This window comes from Clinocottus analis, unplaced genomic scaffold, assembly GCF_023055335.1.
Source record: "Clinocottus analis isolate CAN_PGR_092001 unplaced genomic scaffold, fCliAna1.0.p SCAF_18, whole genome shotgun sequence".
NCBI classification, from domain to species: Eukaryota; Metazoa; Chordata; class Actinopteri; order Perciformes; family Cottidae; genus Clinocottus; species Clinocottus analis.
In genome coordinates this window covers 8,956,846-8,982,943 of record NW_027175909.1, presented here as the reverse complement: position 1 = coordinate 8,982,943, position 26,098 = coordinate 8,956,846, and the positions used below count along the sequence as shown (strand labels likewise).

General features: G+C 41.2%; 1 protein-coding gene across 5 annotated transcripts in view; it reads left to right on the top strand.

Annotated features, from left to right (window-relative positions):
* neto1l (neuropilin (NRP) and tolloid (TLL)-like 1, like) overlaps nt 1-26,098 on the top strand; it is a 59,476-nt gene that overhangs the window by 17,791 nt on the left and 15,587 nt on the right. For 4 of the 5 annotated variants that reach the window (XR_011077787.1, XM_068581876.1, XM_068581879.1 and 1 more), the window contains exons 5-6: nt 20,927-20,968; nt 21,265-21,392. Coding sequence is in view for 4 of the 5 variants with exons in the window: in XM_068581876.1 (XP_068437977.1) it covers nt 20,927-20,968; nt 21,265-21,392 (170 nt within the window). In the remaining variant the exon portion in view is untranslated. Of the gene's footprint in view, nt 1-20,926; nt 20,973-21,264; nt 21,393-26,098 lie in introns of those variants that run through there. The other variant, XM_068581878.1, reaches the window with a different exon arrangement.

The following is a 26,098-nucleotide window of genomic DNA, read 5'->3' as shown; positions in this document are numbered from 1 at the left end:
AAACCCAAATTCATTAGCGGTCTGGACAATTTTGCTCATGCACACATTCACATCATTCTCATTCCTTATATTTCGATCAAGTTGCAGCGGTGGATGCAGTGTAGCAGGAACACTGCAAAGGCCAATGCGCCAGTGACACACATACACATGCACACACATTTTAACTGTATAGTTATTGATTGCTCCTCTCTATGTTGCTGAGACGGATGCTGTTTCTCCCAGGATGCTGCTGGACCACTTGGCTGGTGGCCTTTCTCTCTCCCTTTGCCTTTCTCCCTTTCGAGCTCGATGTCCATCCTTCATCAGCAGTCACATACGGGCACACACACACACACACACACACACACACACACACGCTCACCTCAAGTCATCACATCACTACTAATCACCTGCCTCTCCCACTTGAATTGAGACAGTTTGCAGTCCTTCACATTTGTCTTCTTCCTCCTATCTCTCTTTGTCGCTCTATCAGCTTCTTTTTTTGCCCATTTCCCATCACTTGCTTCTCACATTTTTCGATGCTGTTTAACGGCGTGTATTCTTTCACTTCCTTCCTTCTCTCAAGCCGCTGCCATTTCTCCACCATCTGCTGTTTCCTTATTCTCTTTCTAGTCCCCCCCCCCAAAAAAACCCCTCTGTGTCTCTGTCTCTCTCCTTGTCACACTTTCTCGACAGCCAAGACCAATTTTTCTCGCCCGTTCTTTGTGTGTCAGCGTGTTATTCCTGCCTTTTTGCAGCGGACAGGTTGTACCCTGCCTCCGCCTCTTAGCACCACGAGCAGCTCGCTGACTTACCACTCACCCTTGGTTGATGCGGTCTGTGTCTACAACTGGATGATTCACAAAGCTGCTGCACTTTGTCTTTGTTTTTGCTGCTTCATTGCCAAACTGAAGTTCAGAGCACTAAGGAAAATGATTTTCTACGAATCACGACAGTTTTGTGCCGATTTTTTCTAGAAAAGAGTTGCAACTGACGTATAGTTTTCATTAATGATTGATCTGTTTATTATTTCATTTTTAAAGCAAATAATTGTTAACTCTATGAAGCAGCAGAAAATGCATCGCGTGCGCACAATGTTCTAATCTGGACTATAAAGAGACATCTTCAATCTCCTTGTTTGGTCCGACCAAAATCTAAAATCCAAAGATATTCAGGTTACGATGATAGCAGGAAATCTCCCCTTTTGAGAATGTTTAACAATTTTACAAAATAATTAACTTAACAATCAATGACCATAGTTTTTTTTAATAGAAATTCCTCACATTGTTTGAAATCTGAAGCTTTCATTTCTCCACTTTATGGAACTACACAATAATTGGTGCCTATTGAAGGATACAAGTTGTATCAGTAGCTCCACACATACTGTACTGTATGTCTCCGTCGCCCTGGAAGATATCACACAAGGATGTGAGTCGCTGATTGCTCGACATGTTTTTGAGAAACACAAACAGAGTCAGGTGTGGCTTTGTTCAGCAAGGTCTTACTGAGCACGACTGTGACATTGGTTTGTTAAGCTCAACTAAAGCAGCACCATGATTTATGACAAACGTTATGAAAAGTGTTTACTTCTGTTGGATAAATAAACAGGAGGCACAAAGGCATGTTTTCTCGCTTAGGCGCTGGTTAGACTGCAGGAGTCAACCCTCCCAGTTTTTGGACATTAGACTGCCTTTTGGAGAAATAAGCAGTGGAGGAAATGGAGCTTCGTAATGAATATTGAACGCAGTACTTTACAAATTGCAGTTAATGCAAGAAAGCTCCCTAATGCAGCGTAAGTAGGATTTTAATGAAGTCACAAACACAATGCACACGGCAAAATGATGTGACTCCTGAACCATTCCACATGGATAAAACTCCCTGTTAAAAAAGCTCTGTTAAACTTGACCGTTGGTGGTGCAGTAAATTATGTTTTAGGAGTCCTTATTCTCCCCCAAAGGCTCCCTTGTTTTCTAACAAGTGAACTGTGACCTGTTGAGTAATTTGGTTGGGGGAACCACAGTCGGAACAGCTTAACAAGCAGTAATCTCCTCATCTGGCACTATGTGCTGTGTCAAGCCCAAGTGGGCTTTATTTCACTTATTCGTTGGAACCCGTCAAAGGTAGATCAAACTATTTTTAACTTGGCACCTATGAAATAATGCATGTGAGGAAAGGATAATGAATGATCATAGCAGGTGTCAGAAGTATTTTGGTTTAAGGCCCGGGGCTGAAGGAAAATTGGACAGATCTTGCTGTGTTTATTTATTCATGCTCAAATCTGGCAGGCATGTAGCAAAAGCTATGTTGCGGTACTGCTATCCTGCTGCTTAGACCCCTACAGCGAGTGCTGAGAGCTAGTGCTTGGCTAGCTTCCTGTTGCCTCCTTATTGTGCTGGTGGCAGGCGAGTGTCCCACTGCCAAGTAGGCCTGATCCTTCCTTAAAGCTTCAAGTGTTATTTGGGAAATCACTCCTATAAATGAGTTTGGAGGATGTTTTAACACCTTCAAACACAAACTGTAGCTAACAGTAAGTCATCATTTCTTCTTGCAATATTCTTACAATCAAATTCTCTTCACAAATGATCAACTTGTTGAAGCTAGGGCTGGTAATATTGAGAAACTAACAAGAGCACTAGAGATACATTTTTTAAATGATCCAAACTCTCCAATCAAGGTAGCTAGCAGCACTAGCTCCAAAAGTTGCAAAATGTACCAAGAAAGTTGCTAAAAGATCAATCAGGTTACCTGATTGGACGGGCTTATTACGGCCCTACAACAGCCAGAGATACCAAACTAGTTATTGTTGGCCTTTGGGATGTTACGAAGGTTTTTACAAATTGAACAAATGTAACAACAGCAAAAAATGACGCTTTACGTGAAGCTCTACTCGTGTGTGACCTCCAAGCTCAAATGAACTCTTTTTTTAAACATTGACTGCTTACAAATACAAAGTTTCAATGACCATAAGAAGAAAATAGGCCTAACTTGAAGTTATGCTAGGCTAGCAAATGTCCATGAGCCTGAGGAAGAAAGACAATAGGTGTGCTTGCTCTGTTGTTGCCTCACAAACAGGCACACAGTGTTGCACAAACACACGCACACACACACACACACACACACACACACACACACACACACACACACACACACACACACACACACAGCAGCTGTTAAAAACACATGCATGAAGGAGAGCCTGTCACAGAAACTCAGAATCTGCACTGACTGAAGGCGAGTACTTCCAGATCTTGTGTTAGTAATGATAAAATGAGTCTCCCTCTCAGTGGAGGAGGTTATAAATGATTTTAACTTCAAATAGTTTCCCGCGGGATCTTTCCAGTGGAGGTCCAGCAACGTGCACAACATGTTAGTGTGTGCTTTCAGCAAGCTCGGAGCAGAAACCTTAAACTCCTGCTGATCTCCCCTGCGGAGGCAAGGAGAGCTGGGGCTGCATTTAATGCATACTCAAACATAGTGTGCAAGGGTACTAGTGGAGTAAATTAATGCATTAAACATTTTAAAACCACAGTGTGCATCCTGTACTTTAAAATCCACACAGACGCTTCACTAATGTCATGCAAATGTGGGTTTAAGTGTGGCCTCATATTGCTCATGATGCAAAATCATGAAGTAGTTCATTTACACTGCGATGACAGTTGATTTCAGTGAAAAAGTGCTTATATCTTTGTCTAATCAATATGTCATGTCTGACTTTATTGTTCTGTGAGACACATGGAGCTATAATGCACATCTGTTTGATGTAAGGGCTGGGTACTTACTAGAGCAGGGAACTTGAGGCACTTGAGGCGAGGAACCATGCATGTTCTTTTAAAGTTAATGTATATTATTTGTAAACCTTGTGCAAAACAAGCAGGTTCAACACACCATAATGTTGTAGATCATATTGAGCTGCCATCTGGTTTTGACAAAAAGTGTGTTATAGTGCTACACTGTAGTTCAGAATAGAAAACAAACATGATCTGTCAGCTCTTACTGTGATATGAGGACACACAGACATGAAGGCAATTTAGAGGAGTGTAAGTGTTTTGGAGATCATTTTAAAATCGTGTTGTTGCTATAATCTACTCACTGCCAGCTTTGAAACCAGCCTTAAATCTGCTTTATGGAATGTCATCTTAACTATACAGCGATGGGATTTAAATTAAAAAAGACAGAAAAAAGAGATCTCTTTTGTTAGGCACTGGCTATGAATTGTAAACGAAAAACAGTTATAGATCTGCAATATTCAAGTTGAAAGATATTCTTACACAGATCCACGTAGGACCACAGGAGGAATACTATTTTTTATTTATTTATTATGTTCATCATTTCTTTCTATGGAAACTTTATTTTGCAATATCACAGTTTCTTATGCATAGACCCAGGTCCATAAACATGAGATGTGTGAGTTAAAGTGTGAAAGTAAGCCTAAACTAAAGTTGTTTTTTTTTAAAGCCATTGCAACCTTTCATATTACACTGACATTGTTGCCAATCAAGTTGGTTCTCTTGACACAGAAGTCACAATACTAACAAGACAACACTCAACATCCCTGATTCAAAGTGATGGCATGTGTGTGACATCTCAAAATTATACAAACCTCAGGGTGTGAGTCCGGAGTCTCTGTTTCTGGGCTTTTGTCCCTCTCACGAGGCCAAGGCCAGTGACCGTAAACCCTCACAATGACAGCGGAGCACTGAGACCACAGATCCAGATAGCACACGCTGAAACTCTTCATGTCAAACACATGAACTCCAGCATATAGGGCTTGGATGTTAAACAGTCACCAAGACTATGCTTGTGTCACACACTCGATATGATGGGTGGAAAAGTTGACAGTGTGTCATTCAATGGTTCAGTGGCGGCCTGTTTGGCGCTTCCGACCCAAGAATGACGGTCACAGGCTGGAAGACGAAGGAGAAGGAGAGGAAGAAAAGCTTTCCCAACCCCTTTCTGTTCTGCACCATGAGATAGAAAGCACACGCGGGGAGAGCTTGACAGGACAGGAGAGAGAGGGGCTGGCAGGTTGACAGCTTCTCACACACACACACACACACACACACACACACACACACACACACACACACACACACACACACACACACACACACACACACATATACATAAAGAGAAGGATTTTTTTTTTTTGTATTACAAAATTCTGCACTGTCTAAGCCCAGTCAGAGGTCAGATACGGCTCTTTTCATCATAATGTATTAAAGAAAACGGAGCTGCCCTGTCAACACCGTCACAAGTTAGGTTTCAAGATACAAAGTGTGCCAAGAGCTCCCTGAAGAGCATTGCTAAAATATTGTAGCAGTGTACTGCAGGTGCTGATAGAGGGCAAAGCCATCAAAAACTGGACGTACGCAGAGCCTGGAGAAAGGATCTGGGCAGGAGTATTATCTTCTTTTTTTCATTGTTTTCTCAACGGAACCTTCACTGCATAGTATGGATGATACATAAGTAGTTGGTACTGCTTGTGGATGATAGCGACTTTAAAGAAATCTAAAACGTGTAAACAACAAGATAGTCTTGAGCCTATCATTTTTTTCTGTTTTATACACAGTGTAGGCTTGAATAGACACCCTGCAATCTTAAAACAAATATAAAAAGAGATTACTCTATTGATTGCAGCTTCAACTGTTTTTTCTCCTTTTGTCCATGAAAGAAGCAGATATTTCAGTGAGATGGCGGGAGTTGATTGCAGTGGCTTAGACAGGAATTGAAACTGGATGGGTGCTGAAGAAAGGGTGGATAAAAAAAAGAAAGAAACAGGATATGAATAAGGTCCAAAAGAGACAGAGAGCAACAAATCAGTTATTACACCTTTTCCCCTTTCTCTCACACCTCTGAGTCCTCCAAGTGTGCAGGCTTGGACACATTTCATGGACATCCAAAGCACTAGGGACACATATAGATTAGCCCTCAAGGGCAGTCTCACAGTGAGCCCATTGGTACTGACTGATTATAGATTCAGCTTTACTGTTCGGCTCCTGCATTAACGCAGGATATCAATGGAAAGAGACAGTGCCACTGGATACTTCCTAATGTCACAGTTAAGATTAGAGTGAATATTACTGGGGTCCCACTGAAATTACTGACGTGCCATCCAGGTTTTCGGGAACAACATACATTTACTGTACATGTGGTTGAAAAGTGTAATACTAAAGTTCAGCAGGTTATGTTTACCATGTCCACCCTCTTTCTACAGCGAGTTAGCATGAATTCACAAGTAAATAAAACTGAAGCTAATATATAGTTAGCAGATATCTTTTGTGAAAAAACATTTGACTGAAGTTTGAGGGATAAATGTGCATCCTGAATTGCTTACCAATCCATTCCATAGTCAACTTTTCACTCAAAACCTTAAATCTCAACATCAGAATGGACACTAGAGACAAAATCAGACCATCACCAAAGTCCTTAGGATTCATCCTTTGGGCATGATAGATATGCCATATAGGCAACCGTTGTTGAGATTTCTTAATCTGGAGCATACTTGCGTGCCGATTGCTAGCATGGCTTAAATTGTTATCTTCAAATAATAACACCAGAACACTATAGCAAGAGAAACCCATTGCTCATGGTAAAATACAGTAGCATATACTCTTGCTCGTTGAGGATTGTAGAATATATTTTAATGCATTGCTCACTGATTTATTCCAATAAGGTTTTATTATTTGAGTGTAGGGTCCACCACAGCACATTGCATCTTAATAAGCCTTGACAAGTATTTATAGAGACACACAAAATGTAAACCCCCGTATTGTAGCTGTAGCTAACACCAACAATGCTAACTGAAGAATTGAAAGGTGACACCGCTTGACATGTTTTTGTCTTTGTACGAGTGCTTATCCGATTGTCAGACAGGCAACCCTGGACATGGATGTGATTGTCCATCAGCAGTTACAGAGTGGACTCTGGCAGAGGTCAAGTCCTATTTGAAGGCATTTCAGTGGCCTTCGCTGACTGAAATGACGAGCCTGTCACCAAAGAAGCATCCATGAGGGACCATGTCAGAACAGTCATAAAAGCGTTGACAGCCAGCAGTAAGACACAATTGAATATTTGGAATCTCGAAGCCGAGCGTTCATGCAAATGCCGTACACATGCAGTGTGGGTACTCCTGAATGCCGGCATACATGCAGACATAAAAAAAAATAAGGGAGGTTTCTGCTTGACACCTGCTTCTGGGAGCTCTTAGACACAGTATGATTGACAACAGCACAATAACAACCTCATACGTCACCGTCCTCCCAATGAAATCAGTCCGTCAGTGCTGGGATAAGGGTGTGCTGAAATTTATTGTGTGACACTGAAGCAGCTTTCTCTTATAGTGTGATGGTAATGAGACTGCAAAAGACGGACACAGCGGTGTGGGTGGATTTCAGTTGATAGTTCATCACTTGCTCAATGTGTATGCTGATATTTGTTGCTGTGCCAACAGGGACTTAATCAGGTGTCACTGCAGTGAGTGGAGGTAGATTCATGTGCGGAAGCCTATTTGTGTCCGTGTGAGAAAGTGGATGGATTTAACATCTTGTTTCGCCGTGGTGAATAAATCTGAAGTCTATTCTCCTGTGAGGGTGTTGATTTAAAGGAACAGTTGGACATTCTTGTTTGTAAATATAAAGGTACAGTCAAAAGCTGTTTAGCTTAGCTCAGCATAACGTCTGGAAGCAGAGGGAAACCTGCCGTAACACAATCCACCTCCCAGCATAACACTGCAACATGCTGTTTGTAGTTGTTGGACTGATTAAACAAACACGATGTAAGGGATGATTGGGTTTTAGAAGTTCTGCTCGGCTGGTTTTATGATGTTTTCAATCTGTTGTTAGGCTTTGCTAAGCCAAGAAGCTGCTGGCTGTATAGTTTCTCATATATCCCAAATGTTCAAAGTGTTCCATGTGAGCTAGATGTGATGTCTACCTCTCCAACTTGTGGTACAAATTCATTTTAATTTATGATTTCTATGACTTGCTAAAGTTTAAAACTGATCAAAAATGTGTAATTGTCAATGCACAGTATGTTACATACATATGTGCACACACTGACTTTAAAGGGCAGATATCTTTTATTGACTATTGTCTCCCAGTGCTATAAGTAAGATTGCCGTCTTAGATGAAAGCAGAGTATTCAACAGTGTAGAAGTACAGAAGTACCTGGATCAGTGTGAAAGAGAGATTGATACTCAAACATTCTGACCTGCTCTGCTCCGCTGTGAGTCCAGGTACAAGGCACTCTTTTCAGCTTTTTTTTTTTACACAAGGTAGCAGCTGGTTGAAGATGTTTCTCACTTTGTTTCATTTTTTTCCTTGAGAAGCACCTGCAGGATGTTCAGGTCCTCTTAAAGCAACAGTTCAGAAAACATGTCAAATGTGGGACTTCTGCAGTTGCTTCTACGTTTTTTAGTGTGTGTGTGTGTGTGTGTTATGTGAATTGGCTCTTGAGGATATTGAGCACATTCAGTATTTATCTCAAGTGAATCTATGATATGAGGAATCGTTGCTGGCGCCAAAAAGTACAAAGGCTGTGTAAGGTAAGGTGAGACAAGGAAGTTCCTTACTTTTTTTGCACAAAAAACTTGATGAGCAAGTCTTTTTGTCAAACTCTTAATACTAGTAAAACCCATTTCAATGATTTAAATACAATAAGGTTCAAATTATTTAAAACTATTTACGGGTGTGGGTTTCTAAACCCACTTCCATTTAAATTCAGTGTTGAAGCATGTCAGCTGTTTCCTTTTTCTCAAATTGTTGGCAAAATGAAGTCCAACACTGCGGTCACCCTCCATTACCCTCTTGTCTGCTCTGCTGGGAGTTGTTTGGAACAGTAAAACCTGAGGTTGCCAGTGTAAATGCAGTTTTCAGTGTGTAGATAGAAATGTAATTTATGTGACTACAGTACCACCTTGTCCTTCTTCAGCGTCCCCGCCTCCCTCTTTTTCTGTTGATTGCATTTACTTATTTGGATATAATGTCCATGACATGAAAATATGCTATTTGCCGTCATGATGCTTAACCACTCTGGAGGATTACTTACCTGGCAATTTCATGCAAATTTGTATTTATTGTGACATTTTTTGGAGAATTGACATAATCTTTGTTCACAAAATGAATTTTCTTTTTCTCCAAATAACACCCAATGAAATGAGCGTTCCAATTGGCGTAAAGCCAGATTTGGCAGTTTGCTGCCAGTCACTCTGTCAAACAGTCTCGCCAAGAATAATTTGCTGACTGGCGTAAATATGTTGTGCCTGTTACCGCCTTAATGCACAATCAGGATCGGTTGGCTAAATGTAGCAGGAAAGGGTTTTTGTAAATATACTGCGTGGACAAAGTCAGGGAGGGTAAGAGCAAGCCAGAGTTTGGGAAAGACAATGGCCCATGGAACAATGAGTCCAGTAGATTACTTTTAGTATGAGCTTATGATTTGGAAGGAAGGAGATGAATCCAACAAATCCAATTTAAACTGATCAAGCCCACTTTTATTGGCATGAACAAACAATGATGTAAAAACACGGCACATACAGGAAAAAAGCAAATCGACCCAGTTCAGTTTGATCTAATGTGGAATAACATGAGGGTCAAAAATGGCCTTATGTGTCCCCATACAGCTGCTGTTTCCAATACTGGTTGAAGGGACACCAGCCCTGCATGGATTATCCTCTGGGCTCAGTGGAGAGAGACTCAGTCAGATCTAACACAGGTAGCCCACCACACTGAATATTTCCATTCTGAATCAGCCAATTTAATAGCTTATGTATCCCAATAGAGTAGTCAAAAAAAAAGCAGACAGGAGATCGAAGCTTGTGGGTTGGTGCATGTCAGGGTCTAGCAGCTTCACTTCATCTTTCCCCTTGAAGTGATCACTTGGCCCGGTTACCTGCAGTGTAGTGTTGGTGGGGTCGGAGAGGTCAGCGACGAGGCGTTAAAAGAAGCTGCACCTCCTTGGTGAGGACTGAAAGCAGCAGCTTGCTGACATGTGTGAAGAACGTTTGGTTGTTATTAGTTGTGGAACATCAAAAAGAGTTTCTAAGGGAACAGTTTAACATCTAATCTGGTGGTAGGAAGCCAAAGGGAGGCTGATATTATATCATGTCGGACTTTTAAGTTTAGTTTAGTTTATATTGCATAATGAATAGAATATGAAAATATAACAGATGCATAATATCACACTGCGGGAAGAGGCAGAAAGCCCACTGGGCTTATTTGGAGCCTCCACATATAAAATATTTAATTTTCTCAATATTATAGCGAAAACAATAAATTAATATGCATAATACATGACTGCGTAATATTGTTGACAAAGTATTTTTCCAATATACGATGTGTAATAACAGCAAAAACAATACATTATCAACAACAAAAAGAAGGAAAATGTGCATGTGGCAAGCTGTGTTTGAGTGTGTGTTTGTGTGCGCGTGTATATTGTGCATGTTGATGCGTTCAAACTAAACAATGAAATGTTAACGGCAGGCTGCAAGCTGCACACCGTTCTGTTGCAGTGTGATGTACAGGGATAGGTCGTAGGACAGAAACTGTTTTCACAAGATGAGGAGTACTTCCTATCACTAGTAATCTCACTCTAAATTAGTACATTTCTATTTTAAATGTTATAATTGACAACTGTGTTCAAAAGTGCTTCACACAAAAAATATTAAAAGCATTCAAAACATAATGCAGAAGAAAAACAAGATTCAAAAACAATTAAGAAAGAACATTCATTCAAATGTTAAAAAAATAAAATAAACGTTGCAGTGCAGTTCAATCCATATAATGCAGTTGTGAGACGCAACAAATGATTAATATCCTTGAATCTAGTTCTATTAAGGTAAACAGTAAAAAAGTGTAATCTGCTACTGGAAGCGTCAATGATTACTTTAGGATATGCATGGATTTATTCACCACTGGCGCAATATATTTCTAGAAACACATTTATAAAGAATATTACACCACTAGTGCAGCTAAAATTGCCCACTTTTAACAGCCACTATCTAATTTAATTATTCATTATTATACAAAAATTGTGTGCTCATTATTCAAAATCTCTCTCCGCTTCAACGTACTCTGTAAATGCCCCGCTTGTGTGCTACAGTCGTGAACTGCACTGCATGCTGCAGGCCTGCCAGAAGTAGATGTTAGAAGTAGCTGTTGTAGTAACGCAATGCGTTGTGGGGATTATGATCTCAAATGGAACATGAATGATGGAAATGTCTCCAGCACGGCTGACAGTTGTGATTGTTACATGAACTGTCGGTTTTATAGCTCACTCTGCCTCTGGTCTAATGACCAGTTTCCTTCCGAGCTCCTGTGCGACACAGCTGCACTAGTGGTGTAATATTCTTAATGCAGCTGTAAAGCCTTTTTACGGTTCTTTTCAACAATTTGTCAATTCAATTTGGTGATGGAAAGGGGGGAAAAAATGTGGAGTTTTGAGGCCAAAGTCTCAATCTGCCTTTTTCTCCCTGTTTCTTAATCTCTCTCTCTCATAATCTCTCTCTGCCAGTCTTTCCATCTCTCCCAAACCACAGATTTAATGCCTCTACCCACACTCGCCTTCATTTTTGCTCTGCTCACTGATTCATGCTTTTTACAGGCTAATGTTCCACACACAAATTCCCCTTTAAATCACATTATTTCTAATCTTAAACAACGTTACCATAACTGTTACTGCGCTAATGTAGCAAGCAATTTGTTCCACAATGCTCATTTATATCCACATGTGTTTGCCTTGGCCACTAGCTAAAGTGCGTTTGGCTCCAGTTTAACATCCCACTGGGTCAAATTGTAGCCAGTTGTTGGCGTGGAAAGGTCTGTGAGCCATTGATTCCCCCCTGGGTCCTCTGGAACAGATGCAGAGCGGCAGTGAAAATTGAAGCAGGAGTCTGCTACCTCTCATAATTCCATGACAGCCAAATGAAACACTATCTCAACAAAGCAATCAGACTCTCAAATTACCTTTCTTGGGGGTGCATTGTTTGCAGATCAGCAGAACTGTCTTCGCTTTGTCCTTGTATGTCTCTCTCTTGCTCTCTCTCTCTCTCTCTCTCTCTCTCTCTCTCTCTCTCTCTCTCTCTCTCTCTCTCTCTCTCTCTCTCTCTCTCTCTCTCTCACACATTCTTTGTGCAGTAATGAGTGGCACAGTGGTGATGTTGTGTTGATTTATTGCATGGTTGTCCTAATGGAACCTGGATGGAATGTGTCTGTCATTGGGGCGTCACTTAGATAGAAACACCTGTGATGCCTAGGGACAGCTAAAAACTCCATCAGGAATGGGTTCCCGCCTGAGCCATCACAGCTTTTTACAAACTCACAGACACACATGCACACATACACACACATACACACAGTAATACTGATAAACAATCGAAATCTGTGAGCACTCAAAACAAAACTTGCACTCTGCATTGACAAAGCTGCACAGTCATTCGCGAAAATTGGCTTGCAATCAGATGTTGCCGCATATACAGTATCCCAGAGGTGGCATTAAAACCGTCTTTTACCAATTTAGCACTGCGCTCCTACAATGCGGCCGGACTCACAATAGGCAGTTTGAAAATAGCAGTGTTAAAAAAAAAAGCAGCAGAACCATAGATATGGTCTTTTTTGACACATTCTTCTTCCTTGTCAAAATCTGGTGACCCCATTATCCACAATGCATTTGACCTGCTGGACATTTGAGTGAGTTGTACTAGCCGCTAATGTTTTCTCGAGCCTCTGGCCCGGAGCAGAGATGAGGAGCAGGCTGCAAATGGTCTGGTGAGCTCTCTCTCCCCCCCTTCCATTTTCCTTTTGGGTAATGGTTGTACCACCCTTGGTGCGGTGAAGCGCTTTCGGTTATCGTTTCATAACCTACAATCTTTGTGGAGCGATATGAAACAAGTACCAGTAGCTACTAACGAGTATAAAGCCAACGCAGCAAAGCACATTATTCAATTTGATCAAAATTAAGGCTTGTCACAATAAAACGGTGACAACCTCGAGGAAAAATCCTCCCCAGATGGAACATGAGCTAATAATGCTATCCCAGCATTTGCTGAACCACAGGTTTTCACTCGTGTTTGATGATATTTAGAACTGTATCTAACTGTCCATAACTGTTGCCTGAACATCTGTTGATATTTAAAGATCACTTAACAAGCAAGCTGGTCCTTCCTCTCTGTTTTTGTCTGTTAAAACTACAGTTATGGAGAATTAAGCTACTCCAAACAAAACATATCATCGTCCCGTTAATTCACTGTCGCAAATAAAACTACCTAACAGAAAGAGAGTAGAAAGTCCTGCAGCATGCCCACCTGCTGTGATACCACTGCACCACTGCAGTATACTAATGCTTAACCACACACACACACAGACACACACACATTCAGATAGGTTACATTGTTCGGAAGGTGCAGGTGTAGCATTGCTATGTGCCCTTGTCTTTGTTTCCCTGATGCATTCTGGGAAGAAGGAAGGAGAGATGGGGTTAATTAACAGTTTGGTCAAGAGAAGAGCACACACACACACACACACACACACACACACACACACACACACACTAACACACACACACACACACACACACACACACACATTACTATGGACAAACAGACACACAGCCATGAACAGATTTCTCAAATCAATCACTATGGATGAAGGTGCATGATGAAGTGAAAGTCAATCCCAGCGACCAGATTCCCTGCTGTTCTCATCAAGCCAAAATCTTGATGGACACTTTTATTCAGTATGGCATATAGACTGTGAGTGTACCGGTAACTGCAGTATGTAAGCTCCAGCAGTCAATGTTACAGGAAAAAAAGAGGGAGATGTGAGGACAGAGAGATGGATTCATGGACAAACGGGCAGATTAATTAACAAACAAGAGGTTTTCTCCTACAACGCCAATATGCTCAATAGGCTGGAGACAAGAGTGACATTTCAGTCAATGACATCAAAACTAATTAAGGCAGCACATGTACAAAGCATCCAATTAAAGACATGAGACCACATAGTGTTTCACAATGCAATATATAGGACCCGTACAGAAACATATTACTGCAATTGTGCATCTATAGAAATGTCATCTCATAGCAATGGTACATCATAGCAGTGAACATACATATAGCATCTCTACCATGGAGAGAGAGAGAGAGAGAGAGAGAGAGAGAGAGAGAGAGAGAGAGAGAGAGAGTGAGAGAGAGAGAGAGAGAGATAGATAGATAGATAGATAGATAGATAGATAGATAGATAGATAGATAGATAGATAGATAGATAGATAGATAGATAGATAGATAGATAGATAGATAGATAGCGGAATGCATTAATTGATGGATACGCTCCAGCACTCACCCGCTCTATTGCTGAGCCTCAGTTGGCGAACAATCAATCGATTGGCGACTTTGGTTCAGTGTTAGAGTGGGTCGTCTTTCAACCACAGGATCGGTGGTTTGATCCCCGGCTCCGCTAGTCCATGTCGTTGTGTTCTTGGGCAAGACACTTAAACCCTGAAGGCTATTTTTGTGGCATGGTGGTAATTGCATGGAAACTGAACACTGAACACTAGCATAATTGAAGTACTTTTCATAAAATATATACTTTTGGTGTTGATCAAGTGGTACTTTAGTTGATCGGACAGGGCCATGTGGATAGGCAAAACAGTTTGCCAGCCACTGTTTTAGAGGTTTGAGATGAGCCTGAGTGTCACATGTTTGCCCAGACTTGAGGACACTCTAACCCTATCTACTTCAAAAACTGTCCTACAGCTGCTTCCTTTATGGAGATCAATAATGTATTGCATGACTCATTAGTTCACATACAAGGGCAGAGATCGCTCACTTCTTGTAATCTATCTGAAGTGCTGTGACAATTCGTCCTCCAAGCTTCGACAGGTGATCTCTTATTTTTAAACTGATACCATCTGTACACTGCCACTGGGACATACAGTACCGGGGTTAAGTGCCTTGCTCAAGGGCAATTGAGCCATTAATGGCTGAGATAAGGGTCGGGGTTACTCATCATCTTTTTTACATTCAGATTTCCCAGCAACAAGCTCACTGAATCACGCATCATATTTTGCGTTCAGTGTATGATAGTTTTAATGGCTGTTATAAAAACAGGTCAAGGGCAGGCTGTATGAATGCCTGTTTGGATGTGAAACAGAGTTTAGCTTGCCTGAATAAACAACAGGAACATTGTTATTCATGTCACTTTTGTGCACCAAAAGCACGAGACACACTCCTATACTTTTCCTCTGCAGACTGGTTCAGTACAGTTCTTTGCAGGATCGTTGATGTGTAACTGGGGTTGCTCGTGGCATGGCGTTGGGCTACACACCGCTGCTAATCGCTGTTTGGGGCACAGACCCAACTCACTGGCCATGACACCCAGGGTGTGGTGAATCATATCAGTCCCCAGCAGATCCTGTGGCCTCCTCTTTTCACAGCTACTGGTCTGTGTAGTTGGGTTGTCATCCGCAGGGTCAACAAAGCCCTGTCGAGTGGGTATTAGCTGTATAGCTAATCTTTACAGTGCCACTTGATCAAAAAGGGGTTTTCACAATAGCCTTCTGTTTGCTCAGTCAGTGGGTTTGAATAGTCCAGTATGTAACATGTATGTTTGTTTTGAGAGGTTGAAAGCTGGGTGACTTGCTAGAACGAAAACCCCAAACACAAACTCGATACTGTGGAAATGTGAGACACTGACCTCTGCCAAAACTGTGCTTTGGCTGTGATTGAAAGGGATGAAAGTAATCAAACTGGAAAACCTTTCCTTTTCCTTCCACATTTCTTTACCTCTTCATCTGTCTGTCTTTCCAACCCCATCCACAGCTGTGTCTGGTGTGATTAATGACAGCCATTCACTTGCTTGATCAACCACTTTAGCAGAGATTGTTAATCAGATGCTTATTTAAATGTCACTGCTGAGCAGCTGAGAGGGAATGAGGCCACTGGGAAATTTTTGTGTGTGGGCTGGTTATGTGTTTGCACTCTGCATGTTTGTGTCATTTGGTTCCTGGAATATTGCCACACATTGATAATCATGAGTCTCCTTCATATGCTGTTTAACACACGTTGTGTTTAACAACTCATACTGAAGGGATACAGTGGAGCCTAATGTTCAATTTAGAGTGAACGGTGGTGTGTCTCATTAGTAAAACATTGTGCCTGTAGTATGAAGAGCAATACTTCTGGGATAGTACAGTTACTAGAAATATGTTCATCTCCTGGCAGTTCTGCAACGCTCTTTTTCATTTGTGTGTGTGTAGGTGTGTGTGTGTATCGAATTTCTCAATAAAGGTACACGCAGCCAAACAGAGCCAATCAGGGCCTACTCATCATTTGTTTCAGATTGTTTTACTAGAACAAATTCCTAATGATTATTTGTATGTCTGGCCGCCAAACTGAATTACTATCACCCCACAGCAAGCATTATAAACATGTTTTTGAAGCAATGTGATGAGCAAATTTGAGCTGGCATTAACAAGCTGCTTGTGTTTGCTTGTGGGGGCATTTGCACACAATCGCTACAATGAATGCTCTGTCTCTGTGCCTTTATCTGGCTATGCTGGCAACGCTTTCTTACACAGATGTATGTATACCTACCGTACATTGCTGTGGACATTTTTGACAGCGCTTTGCTCTTTGATGAGCTCAATATGTGCATAAACATTGCTGTAAGGCAACTTAAAGTCTCTGGCTTTAAAGTGAGCATTTTCTGTGTTGCAAAGGGTAAATACAGTAAGCCCCAAAAGATTACACTCTTAGTAGAGCTTTATAAAGAGAGGAGAGGGTGTGGCCTTGTGTGGATGTGCTCTGAATTTAGCTCAGCCAGGCAAAGCCATTTGTACAATGCAGTGGAGAGACCGACTGCTATAGAGAAGCTGCACTGTGAATTCAATGGAAGCACATATTGCACATGTCAGCACATACAGTATGCTATAGTGAAATTTCTGTCTGTGCTTGCGTTTGTGTGTTACGATATTTAGGATTTATCGTAGCAACATACGGCGATGCTTTTGAAGTTTCATGCTCGCACTGGAATCAAATATTACGTAGCGACCGAGCTTGGTCTCAGGCAAGGTTAAATCACGTTCTTTGAAAATAGTACAGATAATTTATTTAGTACATCAATCTTTTTATCAATTCATGTAATTGATTGAATCGATTAATCAAAGAGGGCAGCGAAGGAGAGGGGGTGATTGATGACGGAGGGGGTGCAACTCACCTGATTGAAATTCAGGAGCAAGAGTCTAAAAAGGTCATGGGTTGTATGGGAGGCATTTATAGGCCCAGCAGCCTCTTAGTGGGACCTGTGCTGCCATGTTAAGAATAGCCTTTGTCAAAAGTGGACGTGTGTGTGTGCCTTCATACATCCTGCATCTATTCCTCTGAGGTTACTTGGCCTTGTGATCGTGGTGGGTTAAGTGATGCCAAAGCCCAATAATAAATCTTTGGCGCAACCAGCACAGATGACCTGAAGGTCACGGTTTCATTAACTGTCTTCCACTTTGATTTTCTCATCCCTCGTTCCTGTCTGCTTTCCTGTCGGTCTACCTGCTCGCTACACTCACCAAAGCATCCCGTGGAGGGCAATATGGCAGGACATAGGAAAGAAGGTTGACGTTATGCTACAAAAAGAATACTAAGGATAGTTTGATATTTCTGAAGAATACGCTTATTCAGGTTCTTGCTGTAAAAAATGATGCCACTCTCATGCCTGTATGTTAAAAATGAATAATGAATAAAACAGTTAGCTTCACTGAGCTAGCCTGACTCTACCCAGAAGGTCAATTCACTACCAGCAAACTCAAAAAAATAACACATTATATTTTTGCAAAGCTAGTCCAGCTTCAGTTTTATTGTACATATATTGTGGTGTCAATCTTCTCATTTAACTTTCAGTTAAAAAGAGAATAAGATTTCCCAAAATGTCCTGTGATTCCTTCTATTCCTCGACAATATATTACTGTGCAACTCTATTTGCTGGTTATCTTGAGCTTTTTTGTCAATATCTATGGGATTTGGAGGGCTGTGGGACAAAACAAATTGAATAATGATGTCAACTTGGCATTAGGGAAACTGTGATTTCCATTGTTCACTTCAGAGAAATTGGTAGAGAAAATAATTGTCAGGTGCAGCTCTAAGTGGGTTTTGTCTCACTCAAATGTGTTCATACATCACAACACAATGGCAATAATGAGTCACATTTATCAGTGAATAATGTCAATATTGTCTGAATAAAGAAAGAAGCTGGAATGCTTTGATTCACTTCTGTGGGAACTCATCACTGTCCGCGTTACGTTCACGGCTCACCACCTCTCCAGATGGAGAATGGACACGAGTGTGGATTTGTTTGTACTGTACAAGCAAGCGTTGTTTTTCCCCAAGACAAATAAAATAGTTATTCAGCTTTTTATAGTTTGGATCATTTGAGTCTTAGTTAAAGCAACAGTTAATTGCGAGGGAATTGTAATGTAAGCCTAAGGAGAGGCTCTTGAGTAGATTCCAAGCACCTCCTCTGACCGCATTTGTGATCGCATGAATGTTTTACTCTGTCCCAGTTGGTACTGAAACCGCCAAAGAGAGAGGGTTTTCTGCAGCTTGGCTTGATTTTTTACTGGCTCTTCTTCTTTTCACCATAAGTGGAGGTTTGCCTTTTCTGATTCCCCACTGAAGCACAGCTGAAATCAGGCCAAGAATTTCTCTCCTTTGATTTGAGGTTTTATGCAGCCATTTCATTCAAAGATTCAGCCATCAGGATGTACGATGTTGCCAGGTATACTGGTCTTGCTGCTCATGTACTGTGGACACAGTAAAGCTCTGACATCTGTCTAGACCAAAGCATTAAGCCATACATGTAGACAACTAAACAGTGACATTTAGGAAGGATGTTCACGCTGTGCAATCAGACCTCATTTTCCACACTGATAGGAGACATGGCGACCACTGAGTCAGTGGTCGCCATGTCTCCTATTGGCAATGAACAATCAACTTAAATGTGAAGCCTTTTTTGTGTTTCCTATTTCCGCAGGCCCTGTCCTCAAATGAATGAAGCCCTGAGCTCTTTGAAAGCACAACGGCTCTGGCATTGTATTGGGTGCTGAGGGGTGTTTTTATGTCAAAGACAATTCTGTATGTCATAGCGTTGCAACTATAGGTGGCATGTCGTGCCATTATGGTGGAATACCATAGCTCGGAAATTGGTCGAAGAACAATTATCCCTTTAATAGTTTTCATTATTGCTTCCTTTTATCGTGTTGAAAACTGAGACAGAACTATTCCGAATGAGTTTTAAATCAGTGACAGGAAGGCTCTTAAATATAAAATAATGAATTGCGAGTATATAAAAGTGAATTCTGATAACAATTCACCTTAAATTCAAAGTCATTTATGCTGGAGACGTGGATGTATCTGATATTCTGCCACAGCACGGATGATAAAAAAACGCACAAATGTCCCTGCACAGCAGACACAGAACTGATGACGTGAAAGAACAGTAGAGATTGTTCAAGAGTCAATTTCTGTCTTGAGTGAAGTCATCTGAGGAGCGATATTGAATCTATGGGGACGAGAGACAAGACTGTGATGTTTCACTAGCAAGACGAGGTAACATACCTCAGTGAGGCCGGGCCTGTTGATGTAATTTATTGCAACATTATAAAGGAGGGAAAAAAAATGTAAAACCTTTTTGCTTCCCGCTGACTTTCAAAACTTTAGCAGAGGCTTCGCTTATCTTGTTTAGCTGACAAAATGTATGGCCGCAGCTTTGTTAAAGTTTATTACACTCAGTGTGTTAGAGTTTGCTTAAGGATTAAATTCGTAGTCCCCAATGGTCTGCAAAAATTTTCTGAAACCTTTCTTGAGGATATTTCTAATGTTTTTTGCTCTTCCATTTATCTCCGTTAAGCTTCAGTTCTGTTTTGTTCTGACAGTGCAAAAGGGAACAAAGATAAAAAAAAAAAACTTAAACTTATTTGGTGAGCTCAGGGGAGTTATTACTCATATTTAGTGTATCAGTCCAAAAAATACTATCCTTTTGTATTCTTATCAAGACGTGCAGAGTAATCGGTCCTGTAAGTCAACAGTGACTCGACAGTGACCTTATTGACATGCCCATTTAGTCGGACTGCCTCTTCCCCCAGAAGAAGAAAGAAAATCATGGTTTGCGCAGCTACTTTGTCTAAGAAAATGTATCTGGTCCTATTATACGAAACCTAATTAAGCCAAATTACTGTCAAAGTGGCTGTAAAATACAGCTGCAAATTCTAGTGATTATTATGTTGAATGAAACCCAGAGAGAACATCCTCTGCACAAGAGTTTGACCTTGATCCTTGAAATTTGCTTGCAAAGCCTCTAATGCCTGTAAATTTGGTCGATTCCAGATTTGAACTAATAGCTCTAATGAGGGTATTTTTACATAATTTTAGCGGAGTGGGGAGACTGTGGGGAGCTCATTCTCTTCATTTGGTTTGCATAAGAGTAATTTAGAGTTGGTTTTCTTTAATCAGACAACTGCCACAGACGTCACATGTGCCTGGGGAAGACTTGTACATACATCTTAATGACTCTGATTGAACAAAGAAGAATAGGATTAAATTTTTCAATTCAAGCCAGAGAGCGCACATGTAACATGTAACATGTCACACTGTCGTAGCCACTCTCGCTGCACCACTTTGCTCCGGACTGAAACATTTCGACAATACCTCATGATTCCTGACTTCAGCGTCAAGGTCAAATTTGACAAGCAACTAACAACATGCCAGCAGCTCTCTTTAAGGCGACTGCAAAGCACAGAGTGTAGCAAAGCAACACAAATTCAGAAGTGAGGGCAGCAATTTGTAGTCTTCTCTGGCAGTTCCTCTGAACATTGTTACACGTGGTTGTTTTGCATCTCAGGGGATCCTGACTTTGTAATCATGTATTAATAATCAATGCCTCCACCTCCTCTGCTCTCTCCTCAGATCCGGACTTTGCAGACATGGGCGTCCCCCCACCTCTGCCCTGTAGGTATACTCCCTCTCTGTCTCTCTTTCTGCCTCTGTTTCTCCTTCTTCTCTCTCTCTCTCTTTCTGTCTTTCTCTCACTTGTTAACACGTTCACTTTTTTTTTCTGTCTCTATTTATGCTGTGGTTCCTCCAGTTATTTGTACCATGTGCATTCTCCTTGTTTAAAGTGTGTGCATGTGTGTTCCTGTGTGGTATTTGTGAGTTCATGTGTGTTAGCTTGAACTGCACACGTGTACATATATGCACACGTGTGTGTGTGTTTGTGTATGTTTATGCATATGCGTGTGTTTCAGCCTGTCAGTATGACATGGCTGGTCCAGAAGGTATCGTTGAGTCCCATCAGATCACCAGAGACGGGAAGGCTGGCGCCACCGAGGCCGTCGACTGTAAATGGTACATCCGTGCTCCGCCGCGGTCCAAGGTTCGTGACGCTAAGCTACGCTCCCATCCAACTGTGAATTACATTTACTGCCACATTTTCAAATGTCACACGGAATAAAGTGGAGATTAAATTGTATTCCCCTCAGCTGGGTTTATGACAGCAGAACGCAATTGCATCAGACAACAAATTAAGAAGAAAAAAAAAATAAACATGCCGCAAGACTGCTGTTCATTTGGCAAATACTGCATGTCTTCCTCTATTCATTACAAACTTTCCACTCACGAGGCTTTCACTTCAAGACGGAGTCTCCTTTTTCTTGCGGAGTATTTTTCCTATTCATTTTCACTTTCCATTCAGCATTCCTTCACACATGCAGTAAGATCAAGGGTTGCATCAGGAAGCTTTGATATTGCATGTAGGTTTGTGTGCAGCTGTCAGCGGTATCCCGATGTGGGTGTTTAGGGCTGTAGGGGGACTTGTTCCTCTGCTCGGGTCAGACAGATAGGGAGAAAGGTTTACTTGGGGTCTGGCCCATTTTTTAATCAGCAAGCTGTTGCCAAAAGGGATGGAAGGAGAAAGAGAAGGAGATAAAGGAAGGAAGAAGGGAAGGGGTGAGGGGTTAGACTGGACAGACAGACAGACAGAGGGAGGGAGGGAGGCAATGTTAGTGCTGATGAAATTGTGTTGCTGTGCAGTTTGACCCTGAGGCCTCCGACAGTTTGCATTTGTTTCCTCTGCCGCTATTTTACACGCAGCCTTACATGCATATACAAATACTGACGTACAAACACACACACACACCTTTACTACATCCCTTACACACACTAGAGACGCTGCCTTATCTGTCAGAGTTACCTGTGCTGCATTAATGCTACGGGATTAAAAATTGCCTAAGGGAAGAGCAGCAGTGATGCAGGAAAAAGCCATATTTTTCAAATACTATAAATTTCCATATATAGCTAGATCATATAAGCACACACAAACAGTTCAGTCCAGGACTGCAGTTAATCTAGTCACCGACATAATGTTGGTCTTCTTCTGGGTGCATTTGCAGAACTTGATATAATATAACAAGGCCACGTTTTTACTAAGACTTTTTAGAACAATTCAGTCAAGGACAAAAGGTATTATTGCATTTTGAGGATGGGATCGGTTACATTTATAATACTGTAGATTTAAATGGTGAGGTAAAATATACCTTATGTTATAATGGCTCAAAGTTACAATCTCTGAGATCTGTGTTTCATTCTCTTTGGGTAAGAAGCAGTAATTGCAGGTTATCTCAGACATTTCAGCACATGCGAATGTAAAAATGTAGACAGAAACTTAATTGAATAATATTAAAGGTTACTGCAAGAACTTCAATCAATACATATGAAATTGTGACAAACTATATAGGATTGTATTAGTGGTGTAAAGTTCTCAGAGCGTGTGCATGTTTCTGTTACTCACAGGAGAGAGATAAGGCAGATGCCATCTCAGCTCAACCGTCTCTACTTGTTTTACTAATTCAGCACTTGTTAATGTTACAAGATGGTATTATTGGCCACCGTAGAAATCCTTTTTCAAAATCATCCAGTCCACATTCAGGAAGCTATTAAACTTGTTTCATCCCTTTTAAAAACTATACACAGCCTATACATACCCTTACTTATGATATGCCTTGCTGATAATATTGGCGTGGCTGTGATTCATGGCCACAGCAGTTGCTTAGCTTATATCTGACAACATTCTTCCGGTCGCATGATTCCAGCTAAAGCCTTGTTTCCCTTCATAATGTCCTTGGGATTTAGCTTCTTCAGGCCCGAAGGCCACAGGAACTGTGAGACTGCATCCTCCGTCTAGAAGCCAATCTTTTCATCGTCAGCACCCATACAGCCAAACAATACACTGACTTTTAAACAGGTATTAGGAGGGCCCCGGGTTACAATCAATGCAAAAAAGCAGCATTAATTTGTCAGTCCCTCTAAGTGGAGTGCATAAATCAGCCAGTACATTACAGCTGCAGCACCAAAGAGGATCATAAGGCTATGGCTGAGGCCGTGTATGTGCATGAAAGAGCGACGGAGGGATGGAGCCTGGCAGTATGATGTATTTTCCTTGGTCTGAATCAGTGTCATATTTCGCCCTGCAGGAGTGTCTCACAAGGCAAATCATGGGCCAAAGGCTGACAGTCCCTAGCACTGATGGACAAGGTGGCGAATGCATTTTTCAGCACACATCTATCTTCAGTCACACACAGTCCTGAAGCTGCCACGTCCACTGTTCAATCACGCACAAAATATATATATAACTTACTGTACTCTCTTTCTAAAACACACACGCTCCCATGTTACTGCAGTGAGGGACACCACCCACCACACCAGTGTATGTGCTGCGTGCTTTCATTTCCCTGTGCTGATACAGTGTGCCAGAACACTGGGTACACTGTACTGTACTGTGCCAGAAACAGCAGAGAGATAATGACATCCTATACCGGAGGCTCTAATTAGACTGTACCGGAGTGCTTCAGAGAGAAGGGAGGAGAGGGGGACAGGGGAGGAGGAAAAATGGGTAAGGAGGGGATATGGGAAAGATATACTTAATAATGCATTTTATCAAAGAACAAAATGTATAGGGAGGAAGTTCAGTGGTGAGATGGCAGATGGGATTGCATGAAAGGTAACTAAAGGAGAGGCTAAAAGTGATACCTGCAAGTAAGCGATAATGGCCTTGTGTTGTAGCCAGGAGTGACAGCACTGCACCCAATCTAATGTCATGATGTGACACCACCATTTGTCATTTAAATGTTATCCTATAGACAAATCGCACAGAAACTACATTGAAAAAATGAACTAATTAGCTTTTACTACCCCGAAAACAGGATAGAAAAGAAGAAAACCCAACAATGTGCAGTTAGTGCTGCAGCTGTACAACACAATATCACCCTTTACATACATACATACATACATACATACATACATACATACATACATACATACATACATACATACATACATACATACATACATACATACATACATACATAAATACATGTACAAAATTACAACTCTTGTCATCTGCATTTGCTTTTTTTCTAGTATAATTTCTTCTTCTAGGTGATTCTGTTTGGACAGCTGTCTGAATTCAGCTGACAGCTGTTAGTAGTAGAGGACTATTTTCAGTTGCCTCGTTATGACTCACAACAGTTACTGCATTTTCCCAACCATCATTTGTGCATTGTCTGTTTTACACCGTCTGCATTTTTCCACCACGCCTGCCTGCACTATCTGACACCTTCTGTGTCTTTTCATGAAGATAACGGCCTAAATATGGGCATTCATTATGACTGTAATGACCAGCACCACTGTTACAGGCGCGTTTTAGCAACAGTGAGAACATATTCTTCTCCAGTCAGTGATGGATTCTGCGTCATTATTGGGCGCTCCAGAATCAATGAGGAGGCAGCCTATTTTCCTGCTGCAGCCAATCTCTCGCCTTACAAATTGGTGATTTTGTCTTTCTGATCCATTGCCGGCATTTGGCTTTGTGATGCCGTCTGCAATCTGATTTTTCTTCATCTTCGGCCAGTTGGAAAAGTTCAGCAACAAGAGCTGTGAAACCGCTATTTACAGTATTTATGCACTTGTTGGTTTGTGCATGTTTGCCTCACATAATGAGGCCTTTCTTCTTGGCTTTTCCAGTCAAATCCTGCATTACTTCACAGACATGAAGAACTGCAGTTATTATTTTTCCATAAACATGAGCAAAATAGGAACGATTGTATTCTGTGGTACCATTTACCCTTCATGTCATAAAAATAATACATTCTTGATCGAAGACCATATGGCTGTCATCTTTTACAACATAAAAGGGTGTATGTGGCAGTCTGGTGTAAAGGCGTATTTTTCTTGTTTCACCTTGTTTGCCCACTCCAGGAAATAATAATAACTGAGAAGACTTTTGTTTCTTAGTTCTTCAATTTAGCCTGAAACTACCAGCACTCACAAAGGTAGCCATGCCCTGAAGCCGCTTTTCTTTCCGTCCTGCAGACATCGTTTCAGGTTTTGAAGTTCACACTGTCAGCAGGACAACAGCGTCATAGTTTGAGTGCTGGATTGGTTTTCATTGCATTCATGTATTGCATTAAACCATAAACCAACATTTAAAGTGTTACTTACTCACAGCTTCATTATGATCGACTGAAGTCCAACCGGAGCCCTGGGGAAATGCCAGATGAAAAACAAACACTCAAAAGAGCACTAAATGTATACATTATAATATGCATTCCTTTAGCTTTAATTATGGAAGTGCTGTTGACTTCTACTCTTGGACCTAAAGACTGTTTTTTAATCAGTTTTTGTTGAAGTAATACAATTGGGCCCAATCCGGCCAGCAGGATACAGTGTATGTCTGAGCCAATCAATCCAATAGATATTTCACAGGACAAACAAAGATGTTGAACAGTGGATGGAAAAGCAAAGGTTACCAAAGTCAGTAGGATTCATCCTCTGGGGACAATGCAAATGGGTACGAAAAAAGCTCAAATAGTTCCCAACCACCACTGTGGCTCAGACCAGTACCAGTAACTGTATCATGGTTAAACTGGGAAATGATGTTCTGTAGGTGCATTGCTTTAATCAGCCGTTATCACCAGATCAATTATATTGAAAAGGCTGCGTGTACACTTCATCAAATGTTGTGTATTTGTTATTAGTCTCCCCTGATGGAATTAGCTTTTAGTAGTTACAGACTATTGCATTATC